The 26,278-nt window shown below is 31.6% G+C and overlaps 1 protein-coding gene across 6 annotated transcripts in view; it reads right to left on the bottom strand.

The window, feature by feature from the left end:
• The window catches only part of LOC139530024 (uncharacterized), a 32,166-nt gene extending 6,396 nt beyond the window's left edge, over positions 1-25,770 (bottom strand). Inside the window, exons 1-7 of one of the 6 annotated variants that reach the window (XM_071326055.1) lie at positions 25,508-25,770; positions 6,675-6,876; positions 3,897-3,984; positions 2,152-2,345; positions 1,289-1,598; positions 781-897; positions 20-183 (exon numbers count right to left, since the gene is read on the bottom strand). In XM_071326055.1, coding sequence (XP_071182156.1) covers positions 20-183; positions 781-897; positions 1,289-1,598; positions 2,152-2,345; positions 3,897-3,984; positions 6,675-6,825 — 1,024 coding nt within the window. In that variant the 5' untranslated portion in view covers positions 6,826-6,876; positions 25,508-25,770. Of the gene's footprint in view, positions 1-19; positions 184-780; positions 898-1,288; positions 1,599-2,151; positions 2,346-3,896; positions 3,985-6,674; positions 6,877-7,991; positions 8,137-19,098; positions 19,547-25,507 lie in introns of those variants that run through there. The other 5 variants (XM_071326058.1, XM_071326056.1, XM_071326052.1 and 2 more) reach the window with 5 other exon arrangements.
• Between the last annotated feature and the right edge of the window lie 508 nt (positions 25,771-26,278).

Genomic DNA, 26,278 nt, shown 5'->3' with positions numbered 1-26,278 from the left:
CTCCTTTGTCTCTACTTACCAACTATTTCTTCAGAACCAATAAGGCAAAGTTCTATCTGTCGATGACTCATAAATTTTGGTGATCGTTTGCCGTTCTTTCCAGTATCTTGTGTAATATATTTCTGACGACTTGGCACCAGTGTTTTGTATTCATCCATTTTCTGTGAATGCATACTCAATTCCCTATGAAAGATTTAAGATTGATTGTTGGTTGCTTTACGCCGCATTAGCACAAAAAAGGCTATATCGCGGCGAGAAAGATTTAAGAAGCAGCTATTAGAAATATGACACATTTCCAGCAAATGTTCTTTTAACAATTTTGAACGAATATTGCATTTGTTTTATGATAAGGCGATTGTATTACTCATTCATCTATTCTCAACAAATCAATCCATCAATCAATCAATAGATTTATTTGTTTCACTATTACATGCATGTTCTTATGTGTTAATATTTGACCATTTGTACTGGTGATGACATAATGTTTGTATATATAAATAAATAGTCTTTCCTTAAAAAGGATTGATATATCATTCGTTGAATCTTATAATATAGCGCGTTTTTTTTTATCACAATTAAATTTGTCTATTTTGAAATGAATTATACCAAATAAATAAAAATGAAACATACTCCTCTCACCTTCATGGATACAATTTACTGGATCCTTTTAATGATATTCATTATTATATTTGTCGAGGCCCTATATCAGGTTATATCATGGACATTTATAACTGACATACAGTTGTGACCTTGCAAGATTTTTAAGGTTATAGCTTATACCTTCTTAGTGATTCTCGTGCCTCTACTCTCTCGAGGTCTTCGACATCTGGTAAGGGATAATAATCAGGATACTGCATAGAGTGTAAATAGGGATCAGATGTCAGTTTGGTCTGACCACTGTAACATACATAGGAAGATATAGATATTACCAATACGACAAACACAAATGCTTCAAAAGAATTTAGTGTAGTAATATTTGGCTTATGGTGAAAACTTTCTCAGATACTGAAATGTTCAACTTTTAATAGTCATAATATTAAGCCACACGTTTTAGGAAGAATATAACAATGAACCGATATAAGTTACTTAAATTTCTGACGGATGTGTTATAATGAACGCTTTTGAATTTTATAAGAACCGCATGCCTATCTGTTTTGTGATTGTGTAAACGAATCTTGGGAGTACTACATATATTCCAAAAAAAATGAGTAATTGGAATAAACTAATAAGCACTTTAGTGATAGATCTACAAATACGTTGACAATAACTCTTCATATTAACCAATTACCTTAAAATGAACCGTAAACCGTCAAACATAGCTCCCTGTTTTACAATGACGCTTTCGAAATTTAATTTTTCCTTTCTTAAACTCATAGCCATTTGCTTTTTATACTTCGGATGCCATCTATCGAACAGAGGATTTGTTTCAACAAAACGTTTTCTGTCTGCAAACTCTTTTGCATGAAACAATTTGATACATCTATTATATAAATTCCTGTCAATCACAATTAAATCTACAGCTTCGTCTGCAATAATTGTGGCATTTCGGACACAATCAGTATTAATAAGAGCCAGCTCTCCAAAACTTTTGCCAGATTCTGAAATGTAAAACAAAATTCGAGCTATTTTTTTTTTATTTTTTTGTAACACATACAATAGACTTTGATAAATATAGAAATTGAATATTTAGAATCGACTAAAGGTCGACAGAAATAAAATATGCATGGTGTCTGCTCTATGGTCGGGTTGTTGTCTCTTTGACACATTCCCCATTTCCATTCTCAATTTTATAGGAATGGTATCGTAAAACACGGAACAGAAAGGATCGAGCCGAAAAGAAATGGTTCCATTCTTTATTCAAGAATAAAAAAAACCAAGAAGATAATTACGCAGGTGAAAGATTCGTCAACCCAAATTGTGCTTTGATCCGCTCAGCAGTACTTTTTTCGATTCTTGCATGACATTAACGCCCCTTTTCCCTTGACCCTGGACCCGCCTCTGATTTCAGTGGTATAGTTAAACTCTCTGTAATGTTTGTGGTATAGTGACCATGTATATCATACTGTATATAGAAAACAGAAGTGCCGTACCTATCTTTCCCCGTGGTATAGTGACCATGTATATCATATATAGAAAACAGAAGTGCCATACCTATCTTTCCGACGGATATTCCAAACTTTGATCTGTCCAATTCTTTAGGCTTTTCCTCATCTTGTTTTTTTTCTCTACTATCTCGTCTTTCCTTCAATGGATCTTGTTTATCTGTATTTTCTTGTCTGTCGTCCTCCAGATCCAAAGTAGTATTGATATGAATAGCAACAGATCCATTCAGAATAATGAAGAAACTGGAAACAGTCAAAACGTATAGATTTAGGAATTATATTCATTTGAAAGGGTTAGATTTTTTTCACAGATAAGTGTTATAATTTGTTTTCAAACCACCATTCTTTGAATGTATTGTTTTACGATGAAGAAATTCTTTAAATGACCAAAAAGAGATTGCACTTATTTGTGTTTATAATGAACTGTTTTACCCTATCTTGAAGATACTTACACCAACATTTGACTTACACTTACAATGAAGATCATCAAGACGATTCACTAATTATGAAAAAAGAAGATGTGGTATGATTGCCAATGAAACAACTCCACAAGAGACCAAAATGACGCAGAAATTAACAACTACAGGTCATTGTACGACCTTCAACAATGAGCAAAGCCCATACCGCATAGTCAGCTATAAAAAGGCCCAGAAATAGCAATGTAAAATAATTCAAACGAGAAAACTAACGGCCTAATACATACATTTTTACATAAAACCTTAAAACAACTGTAGAGTGCAGCCCTATTCCTACTCATATTCATTCTTCTGAGAAAAAAAACTACTTATTGAGGCTCTTCTCACTCAGTCATTTTTGATTTGGAAAAATTTAAATAAACTTAATTTTCAATCACTTGATATATAACCTTATTCTGCCCAGTGTGTCTGACTTACTCATATAACTTTCAAGTATTTCTCGGTTCTTTAACATTAATACATAATTATTTTTTCATAACAATTTCCAATGAAATATATCCATTTTTTAAACAAATATTTATATAACGCATTTAATGGTATCGCTAATTACATTTACTTGAATTAACACTTTTATATTTTGCAGTTTGACATTTAAGGCGTCGCCAGCCGGATTACTAACAGTAGGTAAGATAAATACCAATAGGAGTAAGCCTCGCGTACTATACTTTAATATCTACTATAAAATCTTGTTAAATAGATCTAATCACTACTATTGACTTGTATTTCTTTTATGCACAGCATTAAAAGCAGTGTAAAAAGTCATTAAAATCTGTCTCAAGTGAGTTACTTACATTTTATCACTGTTTGCGAATGAAAAATCCATTTCCCTTATGACGGTGTTGGAATATTGCAATATATATTCATGTCACCGACGAAGAAGTATATTTACTAACTTAAACGTCATTTTGATCTCTGGTAGGTATTTTTTCGCATTAATAAAATTGAGAATGGAAATGGGGAATGTGTCAAAGTGACAACAGCCCGACCATAGAGCAGACAACAGCCGAATGCCACCAATGGGTCTTCAATGTAGCGAGAAACTCCCGCATCCGGAGGCGTCCATCCACTGGCTATTATAGTCCGAAGGGATGAAGGTAATAGATAAAAGAAAACTACAATAAAGTATACATGTACTTTTTGACTATTAGAGTTGATTCCAGATGATTCATTCAGTGAATGTTAAAAAAAAATGTAACAAAAACAATGTAGAAATTCGTTAATAATGTTCTGCTCAATCAATCAATCAATCAACCAACAATTCAATCAATCAAGCAATCAATCAATCAATCAATTAATCAATATATACTATGTTACTCACCAGTCTCCCTTTTCTCCTTGTTTGATGACAACAAAGTCCCGTTCTACAGTCATAAACTCACAATTTTTTATCAAGTCATGAATTATTTCTGAAATAGAAGCATAACAATTCTAATTATTACAATACAAAACCATGTATAACAACTTTTTTTTTGAAACAAAGTTTTGTAACAGTGGTAATTTTGTTTCTGAAGTGAACAGTGTTCATGATTATATTTATATCTGCAAAAATATCGATATGGTTTTGCTTCTTCTTGTTCAAGGTTTGTGGTTGCTGTATTTTGAAACAATCTACAACTCAATAACAAGTTAAACCTGTGATGGACAATTTAATCTTCAATTAATGTTAAAATCAATGCAGACGGGATTTTATTTACCGAAGATACCTATTAAAGACAACCAGCATATTTCCAATGAGGTCCTTTACTTTGCATAAGTATCGGTTTGATGTGATTTTTTAAAGGTCAAATATAAGTTGGAACGAGGTGTTATGAATATAACAAATACTAGACGTAATTATTCAAACATAAAAAAAAAACCACCAATAATGACACATAACACAACCCGTCTTTGCTTTGTGGGTGGTTGATAGGGCGATTTTTTCCCCACTGCGATTATAAACAAAGAAAGCAAAAAACCTGGTGACCGTATATATAATATATATGTTCCTGCAAAATCTAAAGATAAAAAGAAACCACCACAAACGATCATGTCAAAGTCTTTAATACATTTATAACTGAGCTTTTATAGTAAAACAAACAGAAATACCAGTCAATAATCTAAATTCATACATATATATATGTGAGTATAAGGAGATGGGTGGCCTATGTGTAAACTATTTGCACGGCCAAATTTAGTAGCAGTGACAATTGCCTATCAATATATTTACTTGTAAACATTACATAACGAACAATTTCCAGTCCATATACCCCAGTCAAGTCGTATAAAAATAAACACAACTTGATGCTCTAACATATATAATGACAATATCGGATTAAAACACACAGACTAGCTGTGCAGGATGGTATGGTGCTTTGAAATACAACATAAAGATGACAGTGCTTTCGCATTAACTTATTCTTTTGTGAACATCAAAGTAAGCTGAAATAATCTTTGATCTATTTGTTGCAAAAAGAATTCATTAACGGGACGATGGCATGATAATGGAATGAAGCTCGTTTAACTTGTTAAGTACGTTGTTATAAAGGAACAACAAACAATTAAATTTTTGTATTACAAAATACCACAGACAATAGTTTTCCTACTAATCTACAGTGACATATAGAAATAATGTTGTTTTTATATCCATTTTCGATATCCCTAAGCTTGGTTGCAAGGCAACAACGATAGATGCCATTTTACTTCCTAGAATCAGAGAAATTCGTGATGTTTTTGAAAAGCGTAATCAATTTTTTTATGATTAATTGAACAATATTGAAACTTGACAAATGTTCAATAATGCTCAATAGCCATAATAGTTAGAAAGTCAATAGCAGTGTAGATAACAACGCGAGATTGACACACAATGGTTGAGGACGAATTGTCATCATTCAGCTCAACAGGATATGAAAGACAACATAACGTGCGAAACATTAGAAAATTGGATAATTGGTAGCTGATGCAACACGATTGAAAAAGTCATATTGATATACTGAATAAAAAAGTTTTAGCAACATATAGAAAAAAAGTTAAAACCTTCTTAAATATCCGAAATAATTTTAAAATCGTGTTTTTATCGACTCGAGTAAAAGTTGAACCTTATGTTTATGTTTAAAATTGAGAAAGGAAATGGGGAATGTGCCAAAGAAAAAAAACCGACAATAGAACAGACAATAGCAGAAGGCCACCAATGGATCTTCAATGCAGCGAGAAACTCCCGCACCCGGATGCGTCCTTCCGCTGGCCCCATAATACATATTTCTTTGTTACATTAATCTATTTATTGCTATTTTGAAGTTTTGTTTAGTTTTGAAATATGGCATTAAAACCATACTTTGCTAAACTTTGCATTCTCAGTATAGCAACGGTAAACGGATGTCTGTGGACTCACCAAACTCAATCATAAGGCAAATTTAAACTAAACCTATATATACCAATAATTTGTCAAAGGGGATGCCAAACCGTATTAGAACAAACAAGAATGTGTCCAAAGTACACGGTTGCCCCACTCGCACTATCATTTTCCATGTTCAAAGGACCGTGAAATTGGTTAAAAAATCTAATTTGGCATAAAAATTAGAAAGATCACACCATAGGGAACATGCATACTAAGTTTTGGACTTCAACTTCATCAAAAACTACCTTGACCAAAAACTTTAACCTGTAACTCACACTTTCATTTTCTATGTTCAGTGGACCGTGAAATTGGGATCAAAAGTCTAATTAGGCTTTTAATTAGAAAGATCATATCATAAGAAACATGTATACTAAGTTACAAGTTGATTGGACTCCAGCTTCATCAAAAACTACCTTGACCAAAAACTTTAACCCGAAACTCACACTTTCATTTTCTATGTTCAGTGGACCGTGAAATTGGGGTCATAAGTCTTATTTGGCTTTAAAACTAGAAAGATCATATCATAAGGAACATGTGTACTAAGTTACAAGTTGATTGGACTTCAGCTCCATCAAAAACTACCTTGACCAAAAACTTGAACCTGAAGCCAGACGAACGAACGGAACGACGAACGGACGCACAGACCAGAAAACATAATGCCCATAAATGGGGCATAAAAAAAGAAGAAAACTTATAAAAAACAGAAATCTTCTTAGAACCTACCATCATTCAACTGGTTAAATAAATCTGATTTCTTTTGAAACCATGATTTTATTTGAATAATCTCTGCATCGGACCTTTCACATGGTTCCTTAGTTATAACACCAACAACTTTATCATAATGGTGAGCGGCAGCAAGATCTGTCGGTCGCATTATATCACAATTACCAAGTCCTTTCACAGGAACATTTTCACCAGATTCCTCCTGAAATAAAGAATGAAATAATTACTAGAACATCGGTGTTCAACAACAAATAAAACATGTGTATCAAGAATGTGTCCCAAGTACACGGATGCCCCATCCGCACTATCATTTTCTATGTTCAATAGACCGTGAAATTGGATAAAATCTCTAATTTGGCATTAAAATTAGAAAGATCATATCATAGGAAACATGTTTACTAAGTTTCAAGTTGATCGAACTTTAACTTCATCAAAAACTACCTCGACCAAAAAAACTTTAACCAAAACCTTAACCTGAAATGGGACAGACGAACGGAACGACGAACGAACGAACGAACAGACAGAGGAACAGACCAGAAAACATAATGCCCATAAATGGGACATAATACAGCATTAATGTTAAGTCCCGCTGTATAGCGCATCTTATATGCAATATAATCTCAGACAGATTGAACCTGCTTCAAAAGACCATCTGTCTTTATAGGACTACTTGTCATTTCTCCTGTACGTTGTCTAATATAAATAAAATTGAGAATAAAAATCGTGAATGCGTCAAAGCGACAACAACCCGACCATAGAGCAGACAACAACCGAAGGCCACCAATGTAGCGAGAAACGCCCGCACCCGATGGCGTCCTTCAGCTGGCCCTAAACAAATATGTATATTAGTTCAGTGATATACCATGTATAACCAAGCAATTATAAACAAGATGATGAGGTATGAGTGCCAATGAGACAACTCTCCATCCGAGTCACACTGTATAAAAAGTTAACAATTATAGGTCAATGTACGGTCTTTTAATATGGAGTCTTAGCTCACACCATATATTTCACTTTTCTGTCTCTTTACATATAGTGAGAATGACTGCTTAATGTCAAAAGGAAAATAGTGCAAATGAAAAGCTCAATTTACATTAATTACATTATAAGAAAGCATTGTTATAAATAAAATACTTCTGAAATAGTACTAGTTGACTATGAATATACCACTTTGTCTTTGTGACGTCATTTTACATCTGTATTAAGTAAGTTTAAGGCTCAAATTGCAGAAATAACTGCCCGATTATATAAATAAATTCTTTAAATGTGTCTTTTTTTCATTTAGAAAGAAAATGTAGTAATAATGAAAAATCATACCTTCATTTTAGAATATTCAATTATTCTGATAGTCCGACAAATAAGATTGAAATAAGAATTTAATTATCCAGTCAGTCAAGAGACGTGAAAAACAGCGACAATAATTAAACCAGTGTTACTCCTCTAATTCAAATGTAAGTGGAATAAACAAGATATTTTAATCAAATTCATTAAATAATCTTTCCAGATAGAAAAATTATAACGGATCAATAGTTCGGAATAATTGGTAAATTGAATAAAAACTTAAGGAAATTATTTCCGCCGCATTGAACCAATTAAATCATTACTACGTTAACGTTAGTGTATTGGCATAATCCTGACCAATATCAAATTTACCAGTCATGTACTTAATCTGACTTGGTCCTGAAATGGATCTAAATAAAATTGTAACACCTTTGAGTAAAAGTAAACCATTTTCTATTTTATCGTGTGAAAGCAAAATGAGGGATACCTACTTTAATTAAATCGGGAGTATTAAAGTCATAAAGTTGCAAGAAATTCTAGCACTAACGTTGTAGCACTGAACCCCGACATTTTATCAAGATTGTCTCATAATCCATAATCTCAGGCTTGAAGTTGTTCGACTTTTCATTTGAGATAGGCATTAAACAGTTGACAGACAATCCGATTTTTTTACTTTTACGTTAAACCTATAAATTATGTTTTTCACTGAACTATTCCTGAAAGTCTGGCGCCTCATGTACAACGCATCTAGCTATACGAATTTGGAGTAACAGATACCAAAGATGCAGTTTGATCGCTTGCCTATAAAGCGTTATATTTTCTATGATTGAGATATTCAAGAACTAGATTTTCGGTATTTAATTGAAAGTGTTGCTTTTCAAATCGCAGATTTTAAACTGAGGGTACTTGAATTTAAAGTTAAAGCCATATTTCAAAAAGCTGTCATCATGATTTAGTTGACCTAAGTTGACCTTCATAAAAAATTAGTGACATAAATGAACACCCTTGTCAGATTCGTTTCATGCATATGGCATAGCCACAAATCTGTCAATTTTCCCCACGTTATTGGCATTTCCAAATATTTCGTATCGCTTGATTTTTACTTGGGTGACGGGTTAGACTTGCTAACCCTTTGAGTCGACGACATGTGCTATTAAACCATGGGATTTAGAACCGGTTTATGTTGCTTCTGTTTAGGGTTTCGTGTATGGTCAGTTTGTATTTTTCTCTTGACTGTGATGTTGTTCTTATTTCCACTTTTGATTTGCTGTGTTTCTGTTGCTCAATCTTTTGGTTTCTATATAGAGATTTGTAAAATAAATGTCGAATCCCATTTCAAAGAGTTAATATAATTTAGATATCTATAATTGAATGAACTTATATTAAGTCTTTTTCGTAGAATTATTTGAATGCGCAAGATAAGCAAACTCTGACGTTCAAAGTAGCATTGTATAATATTAAAATATCGAATGCAATAACCAACATTATCATGACAATTTAGAAACTAATAAAGCACACACTGTTACTGTGATTGCTATAGATATAAAGTCGATTCTCATAAAACCACGAAAGAACAATGGTTACAGGGAATTATTCTAACGAGGTTTACTACATGTTTCTGGAATAACTGTAATAGCTTTAAAGAGCTTTTGCATTATTCATGTATACAAACATTCAAGAGACGTTGTGATAGATGTTAATCAACTAAAATGAATGATGGTATAATAGAATATTGTTTACAAAACCATGACAAATAAATTGATTGTTTACAAAACCATGACAAATGGATTGATTGGTTGGTGTTTTAACTTTCAGCAATGCAATGGCTTTTTCGTTGCGGCCAGAGGGAGCCACCCACCTTCGTCAATAAAATTCATAATCCTAGTCAATTTTGATTGGAGTCACATGGCAAATGGCGGAAAAACTTCAAAATAAAATAATTTCCGTCATCTAAGTGAATGCTGCTCAAAACATATCACATAATTAGTAATACGGTCATATAAATGATAGATTTGAAGATGTTAGACGTATATTTGGACTGCTATAGTTTATATACAAAAGATAAAGGCAACCTCATTATGTAATGTTAGATATATGGTACTCCTTATAACAATAGTACATTTATAAGTTCATTAGCTCTGGAAAGTTGTTGGAATATTGAAAGGGATCAAATACTAGTAGTTTGGAAACTCTGGGAGGGTTCATGTATATTCAAATAGTATGGAATTCTCTTGAAACGTAATTCAATTAAAAGTAATCCAAATGAGCCGATGAAGTGCAACAGTTACAAAATAAATATATACAATAAAATTGTGAGATTTTAATGGGTATATTTTTGGCTCCGAGAAGTTATTGCTGAATACCATAGGTATTAAAAGAAAAAATGATTTCTACATAAACAGGTACTATAACCTGAATTGGTTTCCAGTTAATTTGTAGAGTTTTACTATGTTTTTGTCGTCTATGATATTAGAATGTTGCGAAGGATATGTGGAGTATTATGTATATCTTTTTAATTAGTTTAGAAATATGTCCGTTTTAAGCTTTAAAGAGCAAACATTACAAAACTTCACGGACGCCGGCACAAGTTGATTGACCGTTATGGAATATTTGTTACAGATGACCACGGATATTTTCCAATATCGTAACCACAATACCGTCCTCTTTTCTTCGATTTTGACCTACTGAATTAGAACTGTACTTTCCATGAGCAGCATAACGGGTGTCACACCTGGAACAGGATATGTTTAACATTCAGGAGCAACTTAAATCACACCTTACAAGGCCGTAGATAGGCATATTATTTTAGTGAGGCAAAAAAATTGAGAGTTTGATAATGTTTTGAATTTGGACACTTTTTATATTTTTTTTTTATTTTAAAAACTTTTACTAACACCAAATTTTTAACAACTTTATTTAAATTTATATGTAAGATAGTTATCCAAATATCAATTTGAGTCTGTCGCGAGAACATAGAACAAACATCGATTTAGTAGAGTTTGCCAAATATTTTTATGGCCGGTTCAGTCAAATTGTTTCAGAATATTTGGTCTGCTGATATCCTTATTGCGATGAACATGGAGCATGGCAAGACCGCACAATCTCTCGCCACTCATGCATGATTTTTTCAAGTTTTCAGTCGTTTCAGGGCAGTCTGTGTTTCTAGAGGTAGCACATTATCATCAACACAATGATCAATGTCTTCTTCCGATTCCTTCTCCGTCAATGCGGCAATTTGGTAGCAGCATCAGTAGTAACAGTTTTGTTTGCAAAAGGGAATTTAGCTTTCCTGTAAGCACCATCATACAGTCGCAGTTACAAAATATTAAACTCGCTTTTATGCTGACAAATAGTAAACAAACTAGGGATAAAATGAGATAAGATACATGTATATGATTCTTATGATATTTTACTAGTATGCTATGGGTACAAGGGTTGTACTGTAGTTTTCGACGTATACATGTAGGTCCGTAATTTCAAATTATTTCTGGAAATAGTCTGTGTTATTTTTGTTCCACAATCTATAAATTCAGGGGTTAGGGGTTGGGGGTGTCCGATTCCGAAACCCCGAATATAAAGACACGAAATTCCGTAGTCCCGACTAAGTAAAGACAACATTCTGTTTTAAAGGTCCTACCGTTCTTCAATAATGTCAAATTGGAAAATGGGATGTTCTTTCAATTTTTAAGGTTAAAGAAACATGGATAAAAACTAATCCATGCATGTTTCATATTATTTATATTTCATTTATCTGTAAAGAGAAAGATTGCAATTGGTGAAACGGAGAAATGAATAATGGAGACAGGATTGCCCCCTTACGATGCGCAGTACTTTATTTGTCAAAAGTTGGTGAAACCGAGAAATGAATACGCAGACAGGACTGCCCCCTTGCGATGCCCAGTACTTGATTTGTCAGTCTACTTATCGTTTTTGGATTAGTTCTAATAAATTTGTATTCAATACTCTGTTCACACAAAAAAAACTTGTTTATTAGAATTATTCCTTCTTTACCTTCAGTATCGCTTTTCCTTTTTCTGCAAGAGCATGTTTTTAACCAGAGATCCATGATGATTATCGTTACAATATATAGGTTAATGTATAATCGAGAAACAGCACCCGTTGAGATGCTGAGTTATACCAAGGAGGAATAATTTAAAAGGAATGATGACAAGTTATAGAAATTAAGGTTGAGACAGACCACAAAATGACTATTATATTTATATATGTATGTATAAAAAAAACCAATGTCGACATTTGAGTGAGGCAATTGCCTTACTTGCCTCAATGGTAATTACGGCCTTGCCTTATTTTAGTTTGATTCGTGTAGCTCAGGCTTTTAGTTTTTTATGTAGTGTGTTGTTGTCTGGTTAAAGTTGTTTGTTTATCGTTATTTGCCATGACCGTGTCTTGTCTTGTGCCCTTTAAATGTTACCATTATGATAGTATCTTTTAACAGAAAGTTGCCGACGTTTGATTAATGAGAGTCAAGTTAAAAAGAAACAATGTCCTAAATTAGAAAGTCCCTCTACATAATGTTACTTACCTAAGTCCCTCTACATAATGTTTCTTACATAAGTCCCTCTACATAATGTTACTTACCTAAGTCCCTCTACATAATGTTACTTACATAAGTCCCTCTACATAATCTTACTTACCTTTAGTCTGAGTAAAGAAACTGGCTTTTATTTAACCCGCCTTTCAGCTTTATAACCAAACCTCATAAAAGTATGCAGTTTATATATGACCATGAACATGCCTGAAATAACTTTCGGATGTTGACTCCTTTCTAAAGGAGAAGGATATAACCAATACTTAACGAACTTGAAAAGTAACAGTTCTAACAGCTTGGTTTCCATTTGTTTTTATCATAGATGTTAACGTTACAAGCGTTTAATTGAATTTTAACGAGCCTTATATCATGTATATGGTGTAACATGGAATTGGCGGATACATTCATCTAGTATGGATACATTCATCTAGTATGGCAAATGTGTGATTATCATGTCAGCATATAATAATTGACCATTTTACTTTATTCCTGAGTGTTTTTGTGTAAGATGACAACGGCAAAAAAGATTAACAAAATTACTTGTTACGCAACTATAATTTATTAGCAGCATGCTTATGACACGCTCTTTTGTCGTTATTGGATTCAGAAAGACATGATACTGATATTGTGTCCAACTTGTGTTCTAAATCAGGAAACAATATATCGATATATATGTTCATGTCTAAATAGATATTTGAAACCTCCGAATTGATTAAAATATTATATACACAGGTGCATTTGTACTAATAAACACAAACACTATGTTAATATACGGTCTTCGGTTAATTGTTGAATGTCTTAAAGTTTTTATAGCACAGTAAGTTATAAATGAATATGACATGCATTAATTTGATGACTATCAATAGATATTCGATACTATATATAATACATTAAAACTATATATATATCGACCTTAACATATTGGCTCATATTTGTAATTATTTCACCTCATTATTATTTTACTATTCATTGTTTATTAAATCAATTTGAAAATCTGTGTATGTCCTTATTATGTATGTGATATGCGTATATGATATATGTTGGAAAAAAACATATTTTTGTTTGCTTACTTTACTTCTTATTATTATGAACAATAAACGCTCGAAAAATTAATTCCAATTTCTTATTAGACTCACGACAAAGGATTTTTTTTTGTGAAAATTGAATTTTGTTAAAAAGGTTGTCTGTCTTATGTCTAGTTGCTAATATTCTTGCAAATTCAGGACGTGAGTTGTGACAGTGATATTTATTTTACCTACTGTGATAACTTTATGTAAAAAAAAACACCATAAGCCCACATTACAATATTTAAAAAGAAGAAGAAATTAATTGTGTGCATAAGGAATCCATGAACATATACTGTATCGTATGGAGGAATGATACATATAGCAAAATATTTATGAAAATTTACAAGTGTATGTCTAAGTGATAAATACCTAACTAATAAAACAAACAAACAAACAGTCAAATAATTTATGAATAAATAAAACAAGTCGTATAGAAATAAAAGTCAATTACAATGATTCCCCACACCCAACCCACTTAACGAAACTATTTCTAAAGGTTGACCTTGTCAAAGTACCGGTTCACAAAGATGATCTGATCAGGGATAAAACATTCAGTAAAATCTTTTCCAACACGTCTTTGAAAGCAACATAAATATTAAAGCAGGTGCCTTAAATGAAATGGAGGCGGAAGAAACACAAGGAAGAATCAAAACACATACCCTAGAGTCTTATAGAGACAAACGAACAATGACAAAAAGACTAGCAACAGTCTAATAAAAAAAACCAACAACATAAAAAAAGACAAAATATATATGTATAAGTGTATAACCTATGCTAAACTTAAAAGCTTGGAAATATATCAAAGACAATTTTTACTGAGTTCTTAACTTGGATTGTTAGTTGCATAACGTTTAGTGGCAAATGTTTCATGCATTTTCAGGACGATCCTGACTTAGAATATCCATATTTGAAATAGGTGGTGCCTTTGACATATGTATAATTCATATTTGACGTACTTATGGTGAACAATTAAGTTTACGACTGTTTATCACACTTCAGTTTTACTTTTATTGAGTTAAGTATTTGAGATTCCAGTGGTAAGTTGTCACAGCTAAACAGAACAACTGGTCTTAGGTTGAACATAAACAGTTTGCAATAGCAAGTTTATCACAGTTAATAACCAACTTTCTTTAGGTAACCCAATGACACTTCGCACAGCTTAGATTGTCCAAAACTAATTATGTATGGTCATTTAACAACCTTAATAAGATTTTTTAAAGTAATAGTATATGAGATTATTTCTAACAATTTAGTCTTAATAAATGCACAGCTTATATGTATTTATATGCAAGATGATTTAATCTAACGCTGAATTATCTTTTATGAATGAGACATTAAAAGCAAATATTTTATTTTCTTTTAAAAAAATCTATACTTTAGTCCTACATAAAGTGTATCAAAATATTCTTTTGTATATATTATGCATAGAGATGCGCTTTATTTATATATAAACATGATAAATAAGATATTGTATTTACCACATATTGTTAAGAAGCTTTAATATTATATAAATCGTGGTTTAAGACTAATCAATAAATCTTTTCACATATAATAAAGGAAGATACATGATTGATAAGAATGAACAAAAAACATGCATTGCTTTCCGTGTCATACGGGCTTAAAGTCATGATAAATGTAACAGGTTTTATATATAAAGATCTCCCCTTTCATTAGCTGATAAATTCGACTTATGTTGAATACAGAATTTCTTCACACGAATACACTTTGCATAAGATTAGAACTCGTGATGTAATATGTTAAAAATCGATAGCAACACAAGTAAAGCCTCTATCACATCCACATACAGAACAATTGATAATGATACTCGTGTATTTCATTGTTTGTGTTAATGACTTGAAAACGTTTATCATAAAATTGAGAATGGAAATGGGGAATGTGTCAAAGAGACAACAACCCGACCAAAGAGCAGACAACAGCCGAAGGCCACCAATAGGTCTTCAATACAGCGAGAAAATCCCGCACCCGAAGGCGTGCTTCAGCTGGTCTCAAACAAAAATATGTACTAGTTTAGTGATAATGGACGTCATACTTAACTCCGAAATATATGAAAAAAATAAAATTAAAAATCATACAAATTGTTGTTGTGCATTAAGTTATTTTATGTCATTGATGGACACTACATGCCCTTTGTATTTGTACAACATCAATACCCGAGTCTTCAGAGAAGACTATATCTTTTAGTTTCCTATGTTTGATGTCAAATATGTATGAAGCAAAAGCATTGTTACATTTGATACAGAATGAAAACGTGACATGTTTGATGGTTATTGTTAAAGAGGTTTTTCTATATTGATGTATTATACCAGATGTAGTTACTGAATTGGATATTTTTAAATAAGATTTAATTAACAGTCGTAAAACATACATAACACATATTCAGAGAGAAATACTGTAATAATTTAACAATTAACACAGCATTTTTTCTATCAGGCAATAGTATCAATAGAAAGAAAATCCGTCTTCCAACATCATCTCTTTTTGAATACAGAATTTCTTCACATTTCTCAGCTTAAGCCTACGTCTTAATTTTACTTATAGAAAGAAAAAATCCTTTTACACTTTAACAAATTATTCGAATCCTGCTTTAGTGCAGAGGTATTTTAAACGAAAAGATAATGTCTATTCGATAGCAATTGTAAAGGATTACTTTCAATTTGTGCATGTTTGCATTTTCAGTAAAATAAAATATTGAGTTTGAACTTGTAATTTCTTATATTTATTCAGGTACGAAATGAACTGCTAGTGATTCTTGATACAAATGTTGACTGATTTGCTAGAAAAATATTATGTTAGTTGAAAAAAAACAACCAGAAGAGATATAAAAGAAACCCTAATGTTTATCACTTGATTGATACTTAATAAAACTCTTAGAATCGTTATGGTAAACTATGCATTCTTTTTTAGTACAAGCAAAATAGTGGTTTTCATAAAGCATTACAGAGACGGCCGTTGTATTTTCTTGGGGAGGGGTCGTGTGGATCTTTGGAAATGAATATGTATATATGATATGCAACATGATGACATCTATCTAGGGGGTCGGATATATGTCACTAGTTACTAAGATTCTAAACAAATAGTTACATCTCTGTAGTGAAGATCCATATTGATGTTACTACGATCATCCACTTATTGAGAGTACATAAAAAGTAGACTTATTTGTCAACATGCAATAACATGCAAATAAAACTGCCACATCCGAAAGAAATAAAGTGCGCATTTAAACTGTTATTGATTTATATCGCCGTTATAATGTCAACTGAGCAATTAACATGTTTTTATATGAACCCCTTTAATACACAGAAGGTTATGAAATAGTTTAAAATATGTTATCATTTAAAATTTCATTCGTCTCAGGTATTCCACGTAAAAAATAAACAATTATTAACAGTTTCTTCATTCAAACCTGTAAATATTTTACGCCTACGTATACCATACAATTCAAGTCGAATTTAAACTAAAATGAATTTGCTACATCTCTGAAGGGCCACTAGTTACGAGAAGCGAAATCCCCCCCCCCCCCCCAAAAAAAAAATCATTAGTGAAAGTGAAATAGTGAAATAATAATTCAATTTTGTCAAAATAAGATAAGTGAATAATTCGATCTCATTGAATCATTAATAATGTAACCTTCAATTTAACCCCTTATCTAGAGCTGGATTGTGCATGGATTATTTGATTCAGTTATTAAAAGATTGATTGATTGATTGTTGGTTGCTTTACGCCGCATTAGCACAAAAAGGCTATATCGCGGCGAGAGCCAATTCGAATATTTTTACAATTTAAAGCATATTTTTAAAATAAGACAAAAAGTCCTTCAATATACTAAAATTCTTGACTATTAAAAGACAAAGAATGTCAACATTGAAAGTGAAACAAAGGTAAATCATTTGGTTGACTGATTCGATTCACATTCTTATAATTACATTAGATGTATGTTTCATTACAATACGTTATTCTGATTGGCTAATTAAGCAGTTGTATCACTCAATAAAACTTCTTATTCATGATGACACGAGGTCCCACAATAAAGTGCACAGGTAAATGAAATAAAAACTTGATAAAAGGCGTGTTTTCATGATCCTATAGGTAAAAATGTAATTATAAGTATTGAATGCTTTTTTTTGTAATTTTATAGGGTTGTAAAAGCGTTGACCGTGCGCACATTTTAAGTATGAAGCGCTTCCGCGCTTCATACAAAATGTACTTCGGTCAACGCTTTTACACCCCAATAAATTTACAAAAAAGAGCATTCAATTCTTAAATACATGTTAAAACGATAATAATAATCATTTATTTTTAACCTATGATATGAAATTAAAAGACCTAGAAAAATCTAACTGCACGAGTTCGCTATCTATTTATATATGTATTTAAGTCTAAATCGTTTATTTTAACGTCGGCAGTCTTCGAAGGTCAACACAATAGTTTATTTAATGGCGGCTAGACACATGAAAAGATGAAACATATTATCGAGCCCATGCCTTGTAAATTGTTTATTTCAGACTTTTTTTATAATTAGGATATACTTTTCAGAATGTTATAAATCAAATATGAGAATTTGAGGTAGAGTTGTGAACATGAATTTGACAGCCCGTGTCGCTTAAAGCAGCCATAACAAACTTTAAGACTGGTATCATACAGAATAGTACATGTGCATTTTGTTGGAATATCTCTTCTTGTAGCAGCTTGTAACCACCATTGACATTTTACTTATATTTTTTACATACGTTTACTTGTATATAGATAATAAAAGGTTTAATTGTAACTATATATAAACCTCACACAAAAGTGGAATGCTATTTATGTTTCAATAACGAACTATATACAATAATGCCTTATGTTTCAAGTACAATAATTTGAAATGTATTTGAAGTATACGTTGTTTGAAGCACAAGTATGAGCAAACATCATAATTTTTTACTCTTTTATAAATATGTTTAGCGATTGTGTGAACCGCTAGATTTATTTTAGATCTATTTTAGTGAAGAATCGATCTAGAACAAGATATTTCCTTTGAAGTTAAAACATACTTATGTTAAAGGATGTTAAATACTGAATCTGCAATGATTGATAAAATCAGTGCAGGTTTAAAGAGTGTAAAGTATTCCATTTCTAAAAATATATATATATCAACAGGATCCAGAGAAAAGAATAAACAAAAACACAAATTGTCACAGCTTTTACAGAAAAATATTATCAAAAGGCTAATTTATTCCTGCAACTGATAATCAACACAGTAAAACATATCATCACGAGGATGGATTTTCAATGAGGAAATATTTTAATTGTCAAATAGTAAATCAAATAATAAACAAAAATATAGGTGTCTAACTTCTTGTCCTTTGGTATTAAAATTCATACCTAGATACTTTTAACATGTTTGATTTCAAAATAAAAAGAATCCATTGATTATACGTAAAGGAACACATTCAGAATAAATTATTGCATTTTTATACAAGGGATAAAATTATCATCACATGCCCATATCATACATGCTATAACTTACGGAATCGTTGTCAATATTTGGATCCATTTTTTAAGTCCAATACGATGTTTATAATAACAGTATTATATTTGATTTTTTAACTTCACTATATTTTATCAAAAATGTTTTTCTCCAAACAATTAACAACAAACATTGAAATTTAGGAGGCGTTCATCCATCCCATCTTTAAATGACATTTAAATATGTTATGCGATGGTTTCACTGAGATATCGAGTTCAAAATGTGAATGATATTTTTAGTACATCAACATAATTTCAGCTGGCATTGTTCTGTCTATCCTCGTCAATAGATTTGTTTTTGGATGAACGTATGTAATTGGTCATAATTCAAAATCTGTCCTTTATATTCAAGTTCGTTTTAAATTAATATCGTTTCACCTTAAAAGTTCAACAGAAATTCTATTTTAATAGGAGAGCCTTTAAATCTTATTCTCTAATCGTACAAACTCAAGGGTTTAACCATTGCATACATTAATCAAGTAAAATAAATCATTTAATTTACAAACAAAACACTTGACTCTTTAAAAATAATGTTGATAGATATTTTAAAATCAAGTATTCGTGCCCGTTTTATTGCAAGGCTTTTACCAAATACCAGAATTGGGACATCTCTTGGAATATGAAGTTTGCTATGGACATATTTTGTACATGGTGTAAACACCCCTCTCCCTTCCGCGATCCTTTCGCTGTTATCTTTTCACGAATAAAAATAATAAAATGGACATTACATTTTGCAATCAATGACGAATATGAAAAGATTGATACAGATCTGAAAAAGTTTTAAACTATACGAGCAAATGGTCAATTCTATTTAATTTTATAGTTTTTAAATTGAATCCGGACGATCACTGCTTCACGTTTCGATTAAACAGTTTAAGTTATATCCATTGGTTCTATGGAAACTGCTATCAATGTTCATCTGAGTGAAACTAATCCCCTATATAATATGTAAATCATTTCATTTAAGTTTGTCTGCTATTTTTCAATTGAAATCAATACATTTCACGATGAACATATGATGGAGTAAAAGTACATTAGTACATTTAAACATATGAATCTCACCAAAAGTTTAAGATTGCAGTTCTTTCTGTTATATCTATTTTTCACTGTCGAAAGTGTTGATTATGGACTTTCCGAATTGATTTTCCTCTAAGTTCAGTATTTTTGTGATTTTACTTTTTTTTTAGCACGAAAGTAGTTATAATCGACCGATCAACTTCCGTATTGATCAACGAACTGTTTCCGATTCTATATTGATTATCATGGCCTTGAATTGTATTTCAATGTATTGGAATGGATTAAAATCTTAGCACAACGTAATCCGAATCTATTTTTCTAATAAGAGACTACGAATGGCTAATGAGTGCATTAAACTATTAAACGGAAACTGTCACGTTCAATGTATAGGGCGAAAGAAAATGTCGGGAACTTTAGGGATAAAACAGATTTAAGCTGTATATATTGTTATGATTATTTCAAAAACGTTAACCTCAGAAAAGATTATTGAAAAAGTTTTAAAATCAAATTAAAACGGGAGTTATAAGCATGGGGTCAATCTAAACTAAAGTGAAAGACAAATAACACAATAACTAAAAGACTAAAAACCAAAACATGAACAGACAAACAACAGTTCAAAACATACTCTACAGAAAACTAAGAAAAAAGCGAAATCTTCGGAAGAGAAATCAGTTCCTGTTCGACTAAGGGCTACTGCCGATTTGCTCATTGTAATCAGGATCCAGGGCAGTTATGTCTTGAACCAGTCGGCATAATCTAATAGAAGCTTACTAATAAATTCGTCTAGTGATTTTGTTTTGCATCAGCTGTCCTGTGGTAGGAGATTTTTCTAATCATATGGTGAATAAAAGATTATATACAACTGTACAGCCCTATGGTATACTAATTGAACAGATTTAGTGTATACTATACGTTTATGTACAGTAAATATCAGAAAACCGTTTTTGATTATTTTTGTTTGTAGTTTGTTATCCTTGTTAATAACAGTAGGAGAAATTCTCTCTCATTTGACTCAAAATTTTCGCCAGAACACGTGACATGGTTTCAATAGTTTAAGTCATAAACTCCTTGACTCGAATGACGTAAAAGTAATCAATGTTACCCAGTCTTGTATGTTTTTCTGAAGAATAGTTTCTCATTTGAAATTAGTTTTGTGTTAAACGGTAAATTTGCGAAGCTTCTTAGACACACATTTCCGTTAAATCAACCTGTAAATGGATTAAAAGATTAATCCACTTAAATAAGTATTAAAAAATTGCTAAACAAACTACTTGAAAATTGCTGGAGCAAATGTTAAAACTTTGACTTAGTATTAACGACTTAAAACAAAGCTAGTATCATCCTCGAAGGTTCCTATGAGTCTACATTAGACCAAGGCATCAAGTCATACATAATGTAATACATCATCTTTAACAACAAATATATTTAACCTTGGTCCAGTTAATATGCCTTATACAGCCCAATGGTTGACCTCGCCTATATAAGTACAATTCTAAATTAGCTCAATCGGACAACGAATTTTATAAGCTAAGTTATCAATTTTACATGTAAAGCTTTCTCTCAAGGTATATCAAAAAGAGTGGCAAAAAACTGTGACCAATAGTAGACAAGATAATATGACACATGACTGACTGACTAATGAACCAGAAAAATAGAGTAGAACTGTACTAAGATATAAGAGAATAGAAGAATTGATGAACTCTTAATAAACATATAATAAAACTACTAATTAATATTAATTATTCTAAAAGAAAATAAATATTAATGCTAAACACTCTACCACACTAATTGATTCCAAGACTGAGTTCTTTTTTTCGTCGTTTGGTATATGTTGTGGAAGATGTGTACGAAAAACCCACAGACGCTTTCGTTTACATCTTACGGAGTAAGGATCAGTCTAAAGATTTCGTAAAAGTTTGCAAAATACTTAGTTGAAAAGAGAGGCAAAATATGCCAAAAGGACAAACACACTCATAAATCGAGAATAACTCACAACACAATGGCAAAAGAGTTTTACAACAAAAATGTGTTCATAGTATACGGATGCCCCAATCACATTATCATTTTCTATGCTCAGTGGAAATTGGGGTCAAAACTCTTATTTGGCATAAAAATTAGAAAGATGATATCATAGGGAACATGTGTACTAAGTTTCAAGTTGATTGAACTTTAACTTCATCAAAAAACTACCTTGACCAAAAACTTTAACATGAAGAGGAACAGACGGACGAACGATCGATCGAACGAACGAACAAACAGACGCACAGACCAAAAACACAATGCCAAGAAATGGGGCATAAAAACAAAATAGAAAGTAATGAATTTAGTATTACCACAAATTGTGAAAATATGTCTTCGTTTTGTAAACAACATGTGCAGCTTACATATTAAGATTTTTGAAATATTAGTAAGCTATAAACAGAAATGACCTCTACAAATAGGAATTAATGAATTAAGGATTATCGCAAATAAGTGAAAACATGTCTTCGTTTTAAAAACAACATGTGCAGCTAATAAATATTTAAGATCATTAAATGGTCATTTGAGGTTATAAAAAACTAGACATGTTAATTGATTGATTTACAATAATTGTCGGTTAAAGTTTGATTGATCAGTGGTTGCTTAGCGTCCAGTGGCAAATATGTCATGCATGTCCAGAACGAGGGCAAAGTGTTCCATTTTGTAAGTTTTTTTGTCTCCATGTTGGACGTAAGAATAGAATAATGCAGCATGTATTGTTTTGTGTATCTATAAGTATGCAGACTGGAACATAAAAAAACATAAATCAAATATACATAGAAAAATAAAGGTATGAGGTATACAGAAGACCATGGCACAAAACCAGTACACGCACAGCTAAATGGTCACGAAAAGCAACTGTGCAGCGCTTTTATTGCTGTTCTTAATTTCAATGTATATATTTAAAACTGACCGAACAAGTAAATTATAATATTTTACACATGTAGTATAAGACTTCAAAATTGCCGCAGCTATAGTGGTTACAAATATAAATATTTATTTGTATATCAGATTATACATATTTTCAGAATTGAAAATTATATTACACTGATAATTTAGTGTCTTCCCCTCATGTAGATTGGAACTAATTTTAGAATGTACTGATACACCAAATTATCAAGTTCCCCATCCTGCTTCAAATCATACCTCTTGTGAAGTAAGTTTAATTGTTTTCGAGCTTAACTAAGTTCTCAAGGGAAATCAAAAACCTTTGAACCTTCACAGCATAAGAAATAATAAAAAAAAACCAAACATAGTGAATGTAATGCCAAGAGTGAAATCCTACTTACATTGTGCTGTTGAATTATTTACTATTCAGTTTCGTATCTTAGCGAGACTACGCAACAGGAATCTTCCCATGTCGATCCTACCATATTTCCATATAATTTTGTTTTTCATAATTGTGCATTAAATGGAGTTTTGGTAAGATTGCATTACAAAAAAAATCCAATCTTTAGAAAAAAAAAGATAGAATTATGGACACATTTTTCCGTTCGATAAAAACATTTATTCAAATGTGGTTTGATATTTTATACAATTTATTATTAGTTATAGAGATATATATATATGCAAATGTCCTTAAATGATCATATTTTTGGAAAAAAATAATATTTATATTTAATCTGTATAAATGGTTTTATATCAAATAGATTTTGATGGAGCGAAAAGATCAACAACACAATAAATCTAATATAAAAAAAGCATTTAAAAGTAGTTATAAAAATTGTAATCGGACAAAAGAGGATAACTAGTCACTCCATTAGGTTTATTCATTGGGTATTTACATTTTTTATACATGATAGGAATGAATAATTCTAACTTCAATATAAATTATTCAAACTATGTATTAAGATTTTCTGTAGAGACATCGAGAGTGACTGGGGTATAGACATATTTTTACATACTAGACATCTTCTGTCTAGCTATGCATGCTAAGGGTGGGAATGGTTTTGCTAGGTCGGATGTATGAATACACAGTCACGTCCCATTGAAATATTGCCGTTAGTTTAGGTAGCAATAACCCTCATATTAACCCTTAGTGGAGTCCGCTGTAGGGCCTGATGAAAGGCAAAATATATGTTTCTATCCAGCATTATATCATTTTTAGTGGAAGATAGATTTTCATAAACACTAACAGGTGAAGCTACTGGACACGACATACATTGCAGTTGTTCAATATACAATTAATCTTTTTAAATGAAACTTGATGAAAAAGATGCCACTGGACGCATAGCAAACAACAGAATAAAAGAATATGTGGGAAAAACGGCAATAAAACACTAGTACGTACACAATATAAGCATAACTGACCTATACAGAGGTAACCTTAACATCAACAACGATAAACACCTTCTATGTTATATATACTCCACAGTATTAGATAAAAGGACTGAATGCATTTCACAGTCGAAAGCACATATCGGAACCCATCACCCAAATCTAGACAAATTAAGAACCATCTATTGGAAAGACGGCGTGAAAAACATAATTTTGACAGTCATATAAAAATATTGAGAAACAAATGGGTAAACTGGGTTTTGGAAATCGTAACCCCTATTTCTAGCATTTGGAGAAAAAACGTCACACAATTCATGAAACTTAATTGAATAATACTAATATACAAATAAGGAGATAAGATAGGCTGACACCTATGAGACAGCTATCCACCATAGTTAGAATTGAGTGGATGTAAGCAAATATAGATAACAGTAACAACCTTCACCAATGAGAGTACCATTTACAATACAGTCGGCTATAAAAGTACATGACTATGAAAATATGGCCGCTCATTAATTGTCGTGTTTTGAAGCCGTAGTTTACCGATCGTAACCTTATAGTAAACAATCAAAAAATAAGCATGGATATTAAACACGTGTATAACATGTACAATCAGATAATAGTTTATTTAAATGACAGATCCATGCGTATTGCGATCACCGGACTGTTACGAGTAGGGTCATTCTAAGGTCACTTTGAATACGGAAAATATGTCGGCGAATTGCTTCCTGAAACAGTAAACTTCTTCTAAATGTGGACAAATTAAAGAATTTTCTTCAGAAAAAAGTATATGTACAAAAGTTTAATAATTACAGCTATCCATTTTGTTAAAAAAAAAAACATATGCATATTTTTGTTAATTTGAGGTTTCATATGACTTTAAGGAATCTGTTAAATAGTGAATTAATTGCAGTAAGTTATGCTGAAATGTAATTATTACAGTTATTATATTATTTTCTTAACTACTAAATTATCAGTGATCTGAGAAAAGAATGGTATAGTTGTACATGTATTTAAATAGCGTCTCAATTCGTTATTTGACCGATTAGAATTAAGATATTTAAAAATTAAGAATGAAGGTAATAAAACGAACTTACCTTATGAAAAACGATGTTTTAGAGTAAATCACTATAATTTTCCAATAATGAACTTAAACCGTCAACAGAATTAATTAGGTAATACGTTTATGGTTATGAGTTTTAACATGAAAACTTTCTTCTGTGACCACAGAATTGCGTGACTAGGGTTTTCTATTAAATTTTAGATGAATTATCCCAGTTTAGAATTTATCTGTCCACGTGAAGCTAATTTATTTATTAAGAATATACACTGAAATCAACAACCGTATGTGCGTTGACATAAAGAGAAATTTTCATCTTAAAGACTTGTTATTATCGCTTAATACTTTTGAAAATTAGCTGGGACTGAATGGTAAGAGGCCATACACAGGGCATCATATGAAGTTATACTCAGTGGTCTGCGATTATTGTAAATTTTGTATTTTCTTTACAATAAACACATTGGGATTATTAGGTGGACGGACACACATGAACAAGAGTATAAACAAACCTGAAATCTGATTGTTGTTTTACCAAATATAACATGATAAGTTTGTATATCGATTAAGTCGGGTGAATTTTTATTCTGTAAGATTCAAATGCATATATTATGTTATTGTAGAAAAACGAAGATTGAAAACAGAATGATAACTCTACAACTGTGTAAAATTCGTGACTTAATTCACTCAAAATAGCAACAGAAGGTACAGAATCAGAAATGTTCTGGTACACAACGATTGGGAGATAAAAAATGTGAAACTGACGCACAATAAAAACACAACACTTACAATAATTTATTTGTACTAGTAT

The sequence above is a fragment of the Mytilus edulis genome, chromosome 7 (genome assembly GCF_963676685.1).
Source record: "Mytilus edulis chromosome 7, xbMytEdul2.2, whole genome shotgun sequence".
Taxonomy (NCBI): domain Eukaryota; kingdom Metazoa; phylum Mollusca; class Bivalvia; order Mytilida; family Mytilidae; genus Mytilus; species Mytilus edulis.
Note: the sequence above shows the minus strand (reverse complement) of the source record. Positions and strands in the feature narration are given on the sequence as shown.